General features: G+C 35.3%; 1 protein-coding gene and 1 long non-coding RNA gene across 2 annotated transcripts; both read left to right on the top strand.

Annotated features, from left to right (window-relative positions):
• Window positions 1-1,363: 1,363 nt before the first annotated feature.
• Window positions 1,364-5,175, top strand: LOC128633607 (uncharacterized). The gene is made up of 3 exons (XR_008397047.1): window positions 1,364-1,501; window positions 1,627-1,782; window positions 4,938-5,175. It is a non-coding gene; the product is annotated as an uncharacterized LOC128633607 (long non-coding RNA).
• Window positions 5,176-5,400: 225 nt separating this feature from the next.
• LOC108270165 (gamma-aminobutyric acid receptor subunit rho-1) lies at window positions 5,401-15,487 on the top strand. Its single transcript, XM_047157777.2, has 8 exons — window positions 5,401-5,507; window positions 7,824-7,891; window positions 9,068-9,291; window positions 10,191-10,273; window positions 12,105-12,245; window positions 12,331-12,483; window positions 13,028-13,224; window positions 13,602-15,487. The coding sequence occupies exons 1-8, from the start codon at window positions 5,489-5,491 to the stop codon at window positions 13,896-13,898; spliced, it is 1,182 nt and encodes a 393-aa protein (XP_047013733.2). The 5' UTR covers window positions 5,401-5,488; the 3' UTR covers window positions 13,899-15,487.
• The last annotated feature ends 1,067 nt before the right edge of the window (window positions 15,488-16,554 follow it).

Below are 16,554 nucleotides of genomic sequence, written 5' to 3'. Positions count from 1 at the left end.
TAATTATATACTCATGTATGTATGTATGTATGTATGTATGTATGTATGTATGTATTTTTGTTACTTTTATTTGTTTCCTGCCTTGTGTGTATTTTGAAAGTATTCTCATTTGCACTGAATACTTTGCATCAACAAATGTCCAGTTATTCCTAGGGTCATTCCATAATTGCGAGTACATCTCATGTCCGTGGGATTTATCTTTAACATATTTTCATCAACATGTATCACCAATGCTTTATTTTCCTAATACAAAATAATATTTTCCCAAATCCCACCACTACATGTGGGAAAAGCCATGTCTTTTTTTTTCTTCAAAAAGGTGTATTTCACATAAAACCCTGGTATTCAGTTCATTCAACTCAATTAAGCATGAAAATGACCTCAAATATAAATTCATTTCAAAATTTTGCCTTTAGAAAGATTAGATAATCTAGACATTTGGGTGTGTACTACAAAAATAAAAACTGTTTGTTGCAATATACGTTATTTTATGTGTCTGAAAAACCGTTCTCTACTAAATTACAAAAATCCCCTTCAAAGAGGAATGCTTTTTGCTCAAATCAGAGAATTTTCATAGCATTATGTCAATTCCTCAAGAAGCACATGAATGAAGGACTAGAAGGTATGCCCTCTCTCTTTTCCTAAATATTTGTTAAAATGGCACCCTGTGTCAAGAGTAGATTAATTGACAGTCAACAGTGTTCAGAAAATTCAGAAAATTCAGAAAATGTCAGCTAAGTTACCCATCAACTGTTTTACCCAGTAAAGGTAACCTAGTGGACAATAGGTAACATAGATGACATGTTGTTGTTACTGTTGTTGTTGTTGTTGTTGTTGTCGTCATATTTATTGTTCAACATGTTGATGTTTTTAAACAAATGTATCTATTAATTTATTTGCAGTGTTTCAGACTTTAAGTCTGTTAGTGAACTGGAAATCGGAATAAACGTCAGCCATGCCCAGCTAATGAATTATAGCATTTCATTCAACATTATGGAACGATCTTGGCCAAGATAACAATTTAAATCACAATTTTTGGATCAATAAAAGTAAAATCATAACCATTGTCAGTATTAATTTCTTTGAAAAATGCCATTATTATCTTTCCACTTATTAAAATCAGGTCACCAAAGTCACAAATCCCAGCATAGCATACACAAAATATCATGATCATCAAATTCAAGAGAAGAAATAATTCACCTCATAGTCATATCATTTGTGTTTTGATTTTTTTTTCAGTCCTCCTGATTACCAGAAGATTGGATGAGCTGAGTAAACTAAGAAAGGGGGGGGGGGGGGGGGGGGGGGGGGGGGGGGGGGTGTAATGTCTCCTGGTCAGCACAGCTGTTCATGATCTCTTCCATCCTCGTGACTGACCTCACTGTTAAATGCAGAACACTGGATCATTAGGAGAATTGGTTCGGGGCGGTGCAGAGTAAGCGCAACACATCCACTACTGGAGGGATCAAATCTGTGCCATCTGACGCTCAGGGATTTATGGGTTAGTGCAAATTGCTTTTCCCAGTGGGGAGATTAAGAACTGAGTGGTGTTTACAGTGAGGGCTGAGCTGTGTGTTCTTCCTTGGCTCCTATGCTAAAAGAGAATGTTCTTGGCTGTGTGTTCAGGACCTGTGTGTAGAATCTGACTGGATGTGATTGGAGGACTATGTGCACTATGCAGATAGATGCTGTAATTGTGCTGATCTCTATCTGTTTAATGGGTGCTGCTGGGAAGTCAGTCTACCAGAGGGGTTATAAACCCGAGGCCTACAAGCAAAGCAGGTAAAGAGGCCGTTTGCTCAGTAAAATTCTCTGTGTGTGTGTGTGTGTGTGTGTGTGTGTGTGTGTGTGTGTGTGTGTGTGTGTGTGTGTGTGTGTGTAAAAGTCTCTTTTTCGTTTGCAGTAACTTTAATGACTGGTTTAGTGTCCATTGTATAAAATGTAAAAAAATGTTTCCTATAATCTAGATGTTAAGTGTTAAAGTGAGATTTTATTGTTTTGAAATTGGCAATTGTACTGACATCTGACACAACATTCATATTTAGTTCATAGTTTGTCTTGTACTTTAGCCTTCTCCATTTTATAAAGGATATTATATTGGCTAGATTCATCCATCCATCCATCCATCTTCTACCGCTTACTCCTTTTCAGGTTCACGGGGAACCTGGAGCCTATCCCAAGGAGTATCGGGCACAAGGCGGGGTACACCCTGGACAGGGTGCCAGTCCATCGCAGGGCTTGGCTAGATTCAGTTTGCTTAAATTTTATGTTAACTGAAACAATTAAAGGGAGCAACCAAAAATATGGAAAGCGATTTTGATTGTACATTTTTTGTTTGTTTTTACAAAGCAAGTTTGATAGAAATATGTTTGATAGAACATCAGAGTGGGTAGTTTTTCCATCTCAGGTCCATGGTCTCTGAGCTCAGGCTCAGGTTACTGTCTTTCAGTGCATGTTCTCCCCAGGTTTTGCCTGGATTTCCTATGGGTTCTCTGTTTTCTTACTATCACCTAAAAACATGCGGGTAGATGGAGTAATTTTGTTCAAATTTCCCCTAGATACCCTGTGATGGGTTGGTCCAGTGTTCCTGGGATAGGCTCCAGAACCACTGTAATCTGCTTCAAGTGTTTACTAAAGATGAATGAATGTTCATGAACTGTTATGGGTTGATTTTTATGTAATGTGTTAATATTTAATTGCTCCAAGCAACCAAGTTAATGACTTGAAGTGGGAATTTGTCTCTATGGAAAGCATTCAGAAACCTGATACATACTGCCTACAATGTAATGCTTTAAAACACTTGACATAGGACACTAAAAGAGAAGGCTGGATTGGATACTCATCTTCTAAAGTGCAAAAAAAGACAACAACAACAACAACCTTGAATATAGTTCAACATATCTAATATTTCTTATTGTATGTTTATGATTAGAAGGTTATAGAAGCATAAATTATCAAGCTTGAAAGGAGTGACAAATGTCTATAAAAAGGCTTAATAATCTTATATTTGCTTTATCTTAATCTCCTAATGAGAAATATTAGATACATTTACCTATAGTCAAAATATTTTCACTTGTTAAGATTTTTCAGTGTACATAGAATATAATGGCATAGTATGGTGTCCTAGAGTATGACCAACAAAATTCTGACAGGGCTGTAAATTGCAATATCCAGAAAGAAAATTTTTGTTCCACCAATTTCCATTCATTAGTAACACATTAGTTTACTCTTTATCATGGCTAAACATGATTGCAACAATATTTAACTGACTTGTAGAATTTCATCATTTACTTCACCTTTCTTGTCAATTTTAACATGAAATTGTCATATGCAGTATATATTGATATATAAAGGTTATATGTGATAGATATCTTAATAGTAATACTCTCAGACCCATGCACCTAAAGTGCACTTCAGGCTGAGCTATATGATTCACTTTGACTCAGCTTGTTGAAAATAGTTAGCCTTATATATACAGCTTATATAACTTTAAAAAGGTATATATAAAATAAAAAAAGGTATATGCAGATTTATTTCAAACTGAGTATTCCAGGTAAAGACATAATTAAAAATGTGCACCCTTGTGTATAAGGCAGTGCACACCCTGAAGTGAGTAGACCTGCAGTTTTGTTCACTGAAGTAGGCAGGAGTGGATTGGACAGACCTCTGAGTCAAGAGGATTAGTAACCAGCTGCTGAGTGACACAGAATGGGAAAGCATCCGTTACCACAGCACTCGCACTTTCTCTCAAACAGCAACACCCTGCCTTCGTCATGACAAATTACATCAAATATCATTTTACACCTTGGCATTCCGCTGCCTGATAGTCTGTGAGATAGTACACGTTTTGCTTTTGTTCCTTCAGTAATCTATTTTAGGCATTCAAATTCATTTACTGTGACCTATTTAATATTACGCATGCAAGGCTTACTGTGCATAAACAGCACAACCAAAAAGCTAAAATGGATATATATATATATATATATATATATATATATATATATATATATATATATATATATATATATATAAAGTTAAAAATCTTCCCAGTACTGGGAAATCCTTGAGCAGTGGTATTTAGCATAACAAACTGTCAAGAAGGCATTGCAGTTCAATCTGCTGTGGTTTATTAGTACTTATATCATAATGCTGTTGAATTCCTGATTATGATTGGTAAGAAAGTGTTAATGAATTTTCTGTAACAGCATCTCTGACAGTAGTTCAGGCTACACAGCAAATCACAGGTTTATATTACAGTGCTCATACTAATACATGATCAATTGTATATAGTTAACAAATTACACAAGGACTTGCAAAGTGGATACTTTATGTAAACATATATATATATATATATATATATATATATATATATATATATATATATATATATATATATATATATATATATATATATATATAAACGTGTAATCATTGATATTTTAACATTTTCTGTGAGGGTGTTTACTTAGAATTTTTGGAAGGAGTCTCTAGTGTCAGTACTTTATGACAAGCAGAGGTAGAGCTATTCATTTAAGTTTTCTGACATGGGAAAGTTTTCATGACAGAGGTCTTTGCGGTATGTCTGTAAAATGACAAGCTACTTATATGACTTATTAAGTTCAAGAGAGAGGCTGCTGAGAGAATGACTATTTATACCTTAAGTGATAACAGGAAATTGTTTTGTGGATACAACATTATATGTAATTAAATATGAATAAAAAAAAGTATTATAGGTGGTTCTTTAATTAATTAAAAAAAAAACAACAACAAATTGCTGTGGTATAAGATAAAGGTATAATTAAACTCTTCAGGATGTGCTGTTATTGGAAAATAAACTTCATAATTTATTGTTTTCCTCTAACAGCATGCACAGTCATATTTTACAATGTGTTATCAATGTGTTTTTGAAACAATGTGACCCGATCCTTCTTGTGTAGATCCCGGAGGGAGCTAGAAGTGGTAGACGGAGGAACTCGCAAGTCTGGCAGGTCTGAAGATTTTGCTTCATTTGATTTAAGTTGCACTTCCAGTGTATCAATCTAGCTAGAAACAGAGCTGCCTGAATTATTTATGTTTTTGTTTAAACCAAATATGATCTGTATTAGAACTTTACAGTTTTATCAGTGTTATCATAGTGAGTCATTCAATTTATGTAGACATAAATATCTAGGGGAGAGTTTCACATCTGTTACATCGATTGCTATAGCTTCCACACCAAAATCGCTAAGCATTTAAGGGAAGAACTGTTATGTTTAATGTTAATTGTTAAGCTGTGGTTGCAGAAGAATACTTTTAACGGTAAACAAGATTTTAGATTATTTTAGCTTAAATTATTTTACAATTGCTGATTTAATTTAGCTAAATTAAGAATTATTAAATTACCTGTAATCACTGAAACAGTCCAATCTTCAGAAGAAGTCCGGATCTAACAAAATCTCCTGTGACAAAATCGGAACAATTATTAAGGATAGAGGACCATGACTTTACAATGAGACCAGCATTTGGAGGTAAGTCTCCAATATTCTTATCAGCTAATATCTTTTTCTGAATTCTATGTCAAATAGTAAGTAAGTAAGTAAGTAAAATTTATTTGTATAGCACATTTCACACAGCAACACTGACCAAAGTGCCGAACAGAGTACAGCAAGTAAAATAGAAACAGAATTAGACCAAATAAAAGCAGACAATAGACAATAGAAAAAATCAATAAAAACATTTTTTTAAACAATTAAAAATGACATCAAAAAGCCTGGTAGAAGAGATATGTTTCAAGCCTATTTTTAAAAGTAGTAATAGAAGGTGCAAGGCGGATGTCCAGTGGCAGTTGATTCCATAGACGGGGGGCAGCAACAGCAAAATCTCTATCCCCCTTTGTTTTTAACCGGGAACGAGGGACATGCAAAGAAACCTATCATAAGATCTTAGACATCTGTTTGATGAAGGTAGATTAAGAAGATCCACAAGATACGAAGGAGCTTGATTATTAAGAGTTTTAAAAACAAACATCAGAACCTTAAACTGAATCCTAAAATGGACTAGGAGCCAGTGAAGTGATGCTAAAATTGGGGTGACACGATCAAACTTCTTTGCCCTGGTCAACAGCCTTGCAGCTGCATTCTGAACCATCTGAAGACGAGCCAGAGATGACTGAGGAAGACCCAAGTATAATGAATTACAGTAATCTAAGCGAGAAGTAATAAAAGCATGAATAACTTTCTCCAAATCCTGGAAAGACAAAAATGTTTTGAGTTTTGAAATAATCCGTAGTTGATAAAAACTAGTCTTAATGACCAAATTTATCTGCTTGGTTAAGCATAATTTTGAGTCCAGAATGAAGCCAAGGTTCCGAACCTGGGAAGAAATTGAGGGAAAGTGTTTATGGAGCTCGTTAATGAGACCATCTCTCAATCTCAGGGGGCCAAAAACAATTATTTCAGTTTTGTCTTCATAAGTCTTAGGAAATTATTTGTCAACCATTTTTTAATGTCATCCAGACAGTCCAACAATGGCTGAATGGAGTCACCAGCTTTCAAAGGAATGTACAACTGGGTATCATCAGCATATAAATGAAAAGAGACATTGTGAGCCCTAATAATATTCCCCAACGGCTGCAAATATAAATTAAAAAAGAAGTGGGCCCAAAATGGAGCCTTGAGGAACACCATTAATAATAGGACTAGAAGAAGAGCAGAAATTACCCAACGCTACCGAGAAAGACCTGTCCTTAAGATATGAGCTGAGCCATTGTAAGGCAGTGCCCTTGATACCAAACAGATGCTCTAAGCGCCAGAGAAGTATGTAATGATCTACAGTATCAAAGGCAGCTGTAAGATCTAGTAGCATCATGATTAGTGTAAGTAGGCAATACAAAAAAATAAAAACAGAGCTAAGACCTACTAAGGGGACTCAAGTTCAAATTCCAGGTACATACTGTACTGCATGTAGAAGGTAACTACCATGCATTCATGTGAAATATCTGCAAACATGCAAGCAAATTACCAATGACATTTCAACAAGATGTATCTGGAGAACTCATAGCAGTGACTATTGTCTGAGAATGTGAAACTAAATGATCATGCTAACCTGCTTAATCCTCAAGGAGAGCTGCTGTGTTAGGTCACATGACCAGACTCTCTGAATACACTGATACAAGGCCAATATCCTGTGGTAATATTTGAATATGCTCAAGCTGAACATGACTGCATGATTTGTTTGTGGTTGAATGGTCAGTTTACAGGGATTTAGTGTGATGTCATGGCAAACAGGATTATAAAACCTTTGTATGCATAGACACGCTCAGTATTTTGCAATGAAAGCAGAAACCGTAAGATTTTAACATAATCTAAAAAAATATATATCATACCAGGATCAACACAACAATGATCATAAATGGCAGTGACATTACTCATGTTCAAAAAATACAAGCTACATGTGCTTAATGTGAAGAGGACAGTGACAGTCATCTTCTCTTCACACTGTAAATGATCTGCTTTGCCAGGTTTTGCAACTGCTATGTAATGACAGCTGATGACGGCTTTAAAATGACCTAGTGAAGGCAAAACAGAGGTCTAGTCAGATGTGGGAACTTTGATCCATTGTGACCTAAATATAGTTTTTTTTTTATTGTGGGAAATTATTTTGAGCTAAAAACTAGCACCATCAAATACTCATGGATTGATGAAACCCTTTTAGTCAAGTGTGTAACATTTATAAGCCTGGAGTGAATACAAATATATTAAAATATATTATAATGAATAATGGAGCCTCTGAAAGAGAGAATGTAATCCTTGCTGTGCTTATTTACTATAATTATGCATTTGCAGGACCGCCTATACCAGTCGGGGTAGATGTTCAGGTTGAGAGCCTTGACACTATCTCTGAGGTTGATATGGTATGTATTTATCTATAAATTAAATTAGTTATACGAGTGCGTGAAATTGACGTGGCAAACATACGGTAAGCTTCTGTACTTGTTTGGTAATAGCTGGGGTGATCTGGGTGTGATTTGTTTTGCTTTTTGATTCATTTACCTGCAGACAAGGACATAAAACATGGATAATTAAACCTGACTTCCAAAGTCCCACTTAAAATACTCTCAAGCGAACCATAACCACTGTTGATTCTAATTTACAAAAAACAACTAAAATCACATAGGAGCATCTCCACACTTCTCCACATATCTTAACACTCATATAAATGCCAGTACCTATGAATATACATGAATATGCTAATAAACTACTCAGAAAGATGTGGAAATTTCAGAGTTGGTTTACATCTTGAGTCTCGATTCTTGAGTCTTGACTTACAGTAAATCATTATGTTCTCAGCTAAACCTGTCAAAAATGTCACAAGTTAGGGACAGTTGATTGTCCGTGGTTACCCCAAGATTGTGTGCAGTAACCGAATTTCTCTGGGATGCATGAAATAAATAGTAGTTATTAATAGTTTCTTAGTAGTTCTCTGGGAGTCATGAAAGAAATAGTTAATGATAAGCTAATAGTGAACTACGCATTCATCTGTGTGCTATTACTTACTAATTCGTTAATCAGAGTTTCTTGTTAGTTAATAGTAGTTACTAGAAAGCTAATATTGCATTATTCATTTCTTCCTGTGTAGTTAATCATTAATAATGGATCCGTATTCTAAAGTGTTACCCTTACTTTAACTGAATTTGTAATGAAAAGCTCCACCAAAAGCAGATAAACAGATGATTGACATTAGTTAAACTGCAGTGATTTCTCAGTACTGTATATGCTCATAGAAACCTGCATCATACAGACCTATAGAATGGTCTCTACTTTCATGAGACTATAGTCTACAGGAAAAGTTGGACAGACATAATGAGTGTGCAGCATGGAAGAAAATATACAATCGAAAATGGAATAAGCATTTAAAAATCCTTGTTTATGAGTGGTTCAATTAGTCAAATCATTTACCAGAGTGGCATAATGTAAAAAATTATTGTATGTAAATGTGATGAATGTAATTACCTGTCATACATGTAAGTTGTAGCTCAAATCCCAAATCACCAAACTGTGGTGCAGAAAGCTGTATTTTTATGTTCCAGGACTTCACTATGACTCTTTATCTGAGACATTATTGGAAGGATGAGCGCCTATCCTTTCCAAGCACCAACAACCAGAGCATGACCTTTGACAGTAGGCTGGTGAAGAAGATTTGGGTGCCTGACATGTTCTTTGTTCACTCGAAAAGATCTTTCATCCACGACACTACCACGGACAACGTGATGCTGCGAGTTTATCCTGATGGAAACGTGCTCTACAGTCTACGGTACAAAACATGTCTAAGACAAATGTATTATTATTATTATTATTATTATTATTATTATTATTATTATTAATATTAATATCATAACGAATGTCTTTGTTTGACAAAGTTTGTTTAGATTTATATTAGCCAGCATAGAGAGTTGCTGTGGCAGTTTTGAGGGTTTTTTTGCCTTGCTCAGGGCAGAGCAGCAGGAGGAAGGGATCAGCTGGAGAGCAAACAACTATGTCCAAATGTTCCTGCCTCCAGGCTACTGCCGTCCACAATACACCACTTTTAGTTAAATTTAGAACATTCCACTCAATATTGAACTCATGGACCTCAGATCATGCTGCAAGGGACAACATCTCTAAGCGATTGCCTCTCTTCTCCTCTCCTCATGTTCACACTCAGTTTAGTGTAACCTAGGGGTATACTACACTTATGTGACATTTCAGGATTTCAGTTAGTTGCTTAAAGCCTGCAGCAAAGAGGACACATGGCCTGCATAATGTGGTAATCATGAGAAACACTACACATTTATATCTTCCATATGCCTCTCACATGGATTATTAAATTAATAAAACTAATTACTATGAATAGGCACAACAATCTAGCTGATATTACAAACTAAACTAAATGTAATTAATTTCATGCTAACATGTAGTACCCCATTCATAGGATGAAAATGTGAACACAATTAAAAAAATAACTTTTAGTGACATTTAGTGTGTTTGATATTCAACAGTGTACTCTCTAAAAGCATTGTAAATCGTTTACTAATCATAAGATGACACTGTGGGTAATAGTGAATATTACCTATGAATATAACCACCAGAAAACTTTTGCAAGACTGTACCATATTAATTGGATGAAACTGTCAAGGTATTGGGATTAAATTATTATGTCATTGTGTTTTGCAGAGTAACAGTCACTGCCATGTGCAATATGGACCTCAGTCGTTTCCCCCTGGACACACAAACCTGCTCACTCGAGATAGAGAGCTGTATGTAGATTTGATTTTTTAAAAAAAAATTATTACTGTGAAATATTATATAGACAACTTATAAGTTTCTCTGAAAGCACTGCATTACAGCTATCAGTACTGACTGGTGAACATACTATAACATTTAAACAATTAATACATTGCCTGATTGAGCACTACAATGGTCTGAACCAGTGACTTTGAATTTATCACTAGGCACTAACAAAATCCAGGTTAGTGTGACCATCTACCAGCTGGTCAAACTGGTAGAATATATTTGCCAGCTGGTAAATACTGGTAGAAAGAAAAATAATTAATGAATTATTGTTAGAAATGCTTCATTGTAATAACACAACAGTAGAGCAATTAGAAAATCTCTAACATTTGTTGATCAATTTAGTGTAACCTACCACCTATAAAAATAACCTAGGAAAATAGGAAAATAGGAAAATAACCTACCACCTATAAAAGATGTTCTATCAGCTTGACAAGTTTGGCCTGTATTTTGACAGCTGGTGGCTGCACAGACTAAGATAGATTTTTCAGCAGGATTGCCAATTCTAGCATCTAACAGACTGGCTACAACTGGGGAAACCACATCCAAATTCAACACTCATCTGTAGAATGTCATGTTAAGAGCCATCAATTATTTGTCTTGAATATGCTACAGTATATATATATATATATATATATATATATATATATATATATATATATATATATATATATCAGTATATATAAGAATATATCAGGTGCCATTGTTGCTAGCATTGACCAAAGGAACCTTACAGTTTGAAGAAGCTTACAGTTCAATCATGTTGCTGAAGGGCTCAATATTTTGTGCAACATGAGTCCATGAGATCATCAATGTGTGAGTGCAGGCCAGTGGCATTGATGGTGTGGGGAATATTTTACTGCCACACATCAATTCCTATGATACACACTAAAAAATATCTAAATGACAGAGTATCAAAACATTATTGCTGATCAAGTTCAGTTAAATTTTATTTGTACAGTGCTTTTAACAATGTACACTGTCACAAAGCAGATTTACAGAAAGATATAAATTCAGGATATACATTATAAATGTATAAATGTACCCCTAATGAGCAAGCCAGAGGCGACAGTTGCAAGGAAAAACTCCCTGAGACGATATGAGGAAGAAACCTTGAGAGGAACCGGACTTAAAAGGGAATCCATCCTGACCTGGGTGACACCAGATAGTGCAATTATAAATAATTCCCTTTTATAACTGTGTACTACATGGTCAAAACATGCAATTGTGTAACCAGGAAATGGATTATAATTTTCACATAAAGTCTATTTTGTTGATGTTATCAGTTGTTCACTGATGGAGACTTCAGTGCAAAATGGTTTGTGGCAATTGGAGTCCTAAAGTTATCATAGCAATTGGAGTCCTAGCCATCATAGCAAAACTGTTCATATCAATTGCAGTCCAAAGCCATCTTCATGGTTTTTAAGTGGTACAGCTTCAGTAATCTCAATAATCTTTACATATTTACAAGTACAGTATTTTCATGCCTACAGACCATCCACACTTCCAGCATGGTATTGTATGTACCATTAATGAAATGAACTCAACAAGTTGTCATTTCTACAATGGTCTGCACAGTACCTGAATCTCAACTTTATCAAATACCTTTGGGATGAGCTGGAAAGAGCAACTTGCAGCAAACCTATTATTCATGCTATATGCTACTAGATATGTGTACCTAATAAACTGGCAACTCACTGGACAAGCAAATCAAAAAAGTCAAGAAAAGTAGTGGCCGAGAAATCTTCTATAGAATGACTGTCATGTATTGCAAAATATGCTGTATTACCATTGTAGATGCATACACTGATGATGACCTCATGTTGTACTGGAAGAAAGGGAATGAGTCATTAAACACAGATGACAGGATCTCTCTGTCCCAGTTTCTCATCCAAAAGTTTCACACAACTACAAAGCTGGCTTTCTACAGCAGCACGGGTAATCCATCATATTGTGTTACTAATACAATACTACTTTAAAAACTGGCACACTCTATGTTACTAAACTTTTTTTTTTTTTACAGGCTGGTACAATAGGCTGTACATCCACTTCACCCTCCGGCGCCACATCTTCTTCTTTCTGCTGCAGACATATTTCCCTGCCACGCTCATGGTCATGCTGTCCTGGGTGTCGTTCTGGATCGATCGCAGGGCCGTGCCTGCTCGAGTACCTTTAGGTTAGTTCACAAAGTCATGTTCCTACCTAAACCTAACAGTGTACAGTAAAACAGCTTACTCATATGCATTTCCAAAAATGGTTTTCATTTGGAGTATTTATTGATGCTCATTATGTAACTTTTTTTTTATTATTTAAAAAAGAAGTAGCATTATTGAATTAACTGGGGAAAAAATACACTACAACAATATGTATTTGTACTGAAAAGCAAAAAAAAAAAAAAAAAATCCTGACAGACAATTTTGTACCTTTACTTGAACAACTACATTCGTCATGAATGTGTATTGACTTGTCAGTTGCAGCCATCAGTACAGACTTTCCAAATACCTAAATGTTATGTACTGCTGCTTTAATGGTGCAAATTTTAATGGTTCCAGACATACATTAATGATATATTGTATTACCACAAAGTGGATTGGGTTAGTTTCTTCATTTGAGGCTGTTTACATTTTTTTCTGTGAGAAATCTATCACATCTATGATATAGGTTAAAAAAAAGATGTGTACGATCATTCTGCCCTCACACGGCTGTTGACTGTTAATCAGGTATCACTACAGTCCTTACAATGTCCACTATCATCACTGGTGTCAATGCCTCCATGCCACGTGTGTCCTACATCAAAGCAGTGGACATCTACCTTTGGGTCAGCTTTGTGTTCGTGTTCCTCTCTGTTATTGAGTATGCAGCTGTCAACTACCTGACCACCGTGCAGGAGCGCACAGAGAGGAAGCTCCGAGAGCAAGTGAGTGTTTCCCAACCCTGGAATATATCTGAAATTTGTTGCATGTAAACACCTTATTCAGAAAATCCACTGAAAGGAGATATAGGTGCATGCTCAGTCCACAAGGAATTGTGGGTGCTAACAGATGCTTAGCTGTAGGCTAGGTATTTAGGAATAGCAACTCGGGCATACTTATAACAAGCATGTATACAGGAATTTTCCGATGCCTGTATGCATATAAACATCGTGTTTGGAATATGTCTGCAACCCGAATATAGACTTTAAATGGAATTTGATGTGCATGTAAACGTAGTCAAAGATGCTCTTATAATTAAAAGGTTTTGATTTGACTCCACTTACCAATTACTGTTCATCCTGTTAATGCTCTGACTCTTTAGTTACCCTGCACATGTGGTATAGCACACCCAAATGAGCACATGATGGTGACTACTGCCTATAGTGATGTGGATCAAAGCACAACAGGGAACTATGGGATGCCAGACAACGAAGTGAGACAAGAGAGGATCTTTGCTCAGTTCACATTAGCAGACAATCAGACCACCAGTCACGTGAGGAGCTTAAGAAGCTACGTCAACATCTGGATAGACACCCACGCCATAGACAAGTACTCAAGGGTGATTTTTCCTGGAGCATATACCCTCTTCAACATCATCTACTGGTCCATCTACTCCTAACACACCGGTGAGCTACAGCACTGGAGTGGTCTGAACTATCAAAGGCTGGGATAGACGTTGTGGAGGTGCAATGAAAGTTCACAAGAAGAACAAGAAGCTAACAACAGGGATGAAAAAGGTATCATTTAATCCATATGCACTTTTTTCAAAATGCAGTTTTCTCATTGGAATTTTACAACAGTTATGAAACCTTTTAAATAAGGATGTTAAAAAGCAACATTTTGACAAAGTATTTTTTAGTTCTTTAATTCATTTGGTTTATGGTGCTGTAGGCAACCTTTGTATGAGAATTTCAAGAAAACTGTTGAAAACACCTAAACCTGTAAGCATAATAATTTCCAGATAATGACAATCAGGAGTTCTTAAACATTTTATAGCCCGGGACCCCTTTAACTATACAAATAATTCCATATACTTCATCAGTACATATTGATTTTATGAACATTAATAAATAGACAAAATATAATTGTATTGTATTTAAATAGATTCACAGAACTGTCCACTAACAGAACACATTGCATCCAGGTATAGTTACAGACTACGTGTTTCTCAGTTATTGAAGTTTGGATTAAACCTATTCAATTATAGTTACCAGTCAAACAGGCTAATAACTATAAGAACTCAGCAATTAATGATAATGTGATTTTCTCCACTGTACCTAAATAAAGATAATTTAAAAAAATAATAATTTGTTCCCCTGGGGTCCATTTTGAGAACCGCTGCTGTAGATTACAGAATATCTAAAGGCAATGGACTGGGTATAGAAAACATTACATTCATGTAGACATCACATTCATTGTATTTAATTATATATTTCTTCTAATATTCCTTTGAATGCTTTAGATTCTTAATCCACTGCAGCTTAGATTTATCTTCCAATTCAAACACTATCAACACCATGTTCAACAAAGGTTAAAGTTTCGTGGTTTATTTCTGATTGCCAGACGGTTCAGAAACAGAAAGAAACCCTGAAAGGCCACGAGGTTGTCAACAATACATGTTAATATCATGAACACTGAACACAGCATGTTTTGATGTATGCACCACTGTAAATTCTTTAAATTGTTGGAGCTGGAAGGACTTTTAAATATGCTCAGTTAATGTTTGTGTAAATAACATGACTTGGTGGTCTTGGCAAATGTGAATTCATCCAAGACTTAATTTTGTTGAAATACCGTTTTGTGAGGTCTAGCATAACTGTTTCTAAATTGAAGTAAGTTAAGTAGGTTGCATGATTTTATACTGAATATAAATATGAAAAAGTAGCTTGTTATTTGTGCATTTAGCCATTTTGTTATTATTCTGTACCAAGCAAAATGTCATGGGCTGGTCAGGTGGAATAATTTAACCAAAATTTTTCCCACTTGAGATCAGTTTATTATTGCAAATTTAGGATATATTTCTTGTGTGTTGTCTTAATTTTTTTTTAAATAATTTCTTTGGTTAAAAATTGTTGCTCTCACACAAAAAATTAACTGATTCAAATTGCTGTGATGTTTACACTAATTGTGAATACTGACATGATTTATGAGAAATGTAATAAACTTGTACATACTGCAGATAAAACCATTAAGCTATGAATGCTTTAATTTATGATTCCTCCATACAGAACGTATAGCAGGAATCTGAACAACACAGAACATTAACCACTGAGCCACTGCTGTCCACATGGAGATAACTCAGTAATCAGGAGATATGGACATTACTGTAACAGTGGATGGTCCCAGTGAATGATCATCAACAAATCTGGGCTATTACTCAAAATGAGCACTTCATAATTTCACTTTCTACTTTAAGATAACAAACTAGTCTCTTAGGTTTTACCAAAAGTCATGTTAAACCTGTTTTGTAAAAATAAAGAAAAGACAAACACAAATTTTGTAGAAATGAGAGAGGCTCCCACTGAAATGGTAAAAGTAATTTGTTATTGGCAGCACTGTTATGCTTCAATTAAAAATATGCATTATGCAATATATGCATTATTATTTATACATCCCATTAATCATATCTCAATGTAGGCTATGATTTTCACAATGACTAAAGACCATTGCAAATATGAAATACATCATGAAATAAGACAAAAAACATTTACTGCCTTTTACTGTGAACAACTGCTGAAAACATTCAATTATTGCCTATTGTCTTTATTTTAGCGGACTTACCTAGCAGCTTGTTTTCTCTGCTTCACATTTGAGTTAAAAAGGTTCTCAGATTAGTGGAAGAATATTAGTCTTTATACTGCCCATGCTTTAGGCATCATGGATATCAGCATTAATGATGTTGATGGTATTACATTGTGATGTTGATGGTATTACCTCCGACCTGCTCTTTAGATCTCCAAATACTGTACATAAAGAAGCGTTTCTGGACACTTGCATAAAATAAATGCAGATAGAATTTTTCTGCTCACCACACTCTTTAAATCTGACATTTGATGCCATAATCATAAAGACAGGGCATTCAGACAGTATTTCAACAGTTTGAGTTGAACTAATTGAGAGCAGTCAGTGATGTCATACTCGTACCTGCTAGAGACGGTTTTGTTGGAGCCCTTGCACATATGAAATAAAAGAAAACTATTGATTATTTTGACTGCTTGTCCATATAAATCTTCTTCCAAAACCAGCAGACTTTGGGCCACATTTTCATTCTTAAA

This window comes from Ictalurus punctatus, chromosome 9 (assembly GCF_001660625.3).
Source record: "Ictalurus punctatus breed USDA103 chromosome 9, Coco_2.0, whole genome shotgun sequence".
NCBI classification, from domain to species: domain Eukaryota; kingdom Metazoa; phylum Chordata; class Actinopteri; order Siluriformes; family Ictaluridae; genus Ictalurus; species Ictalurus punctatus.
Note: the sequence above shows the minus strand (reverse complement) of the source record. Positions and strands in the feature narration are given on the sequence as shown.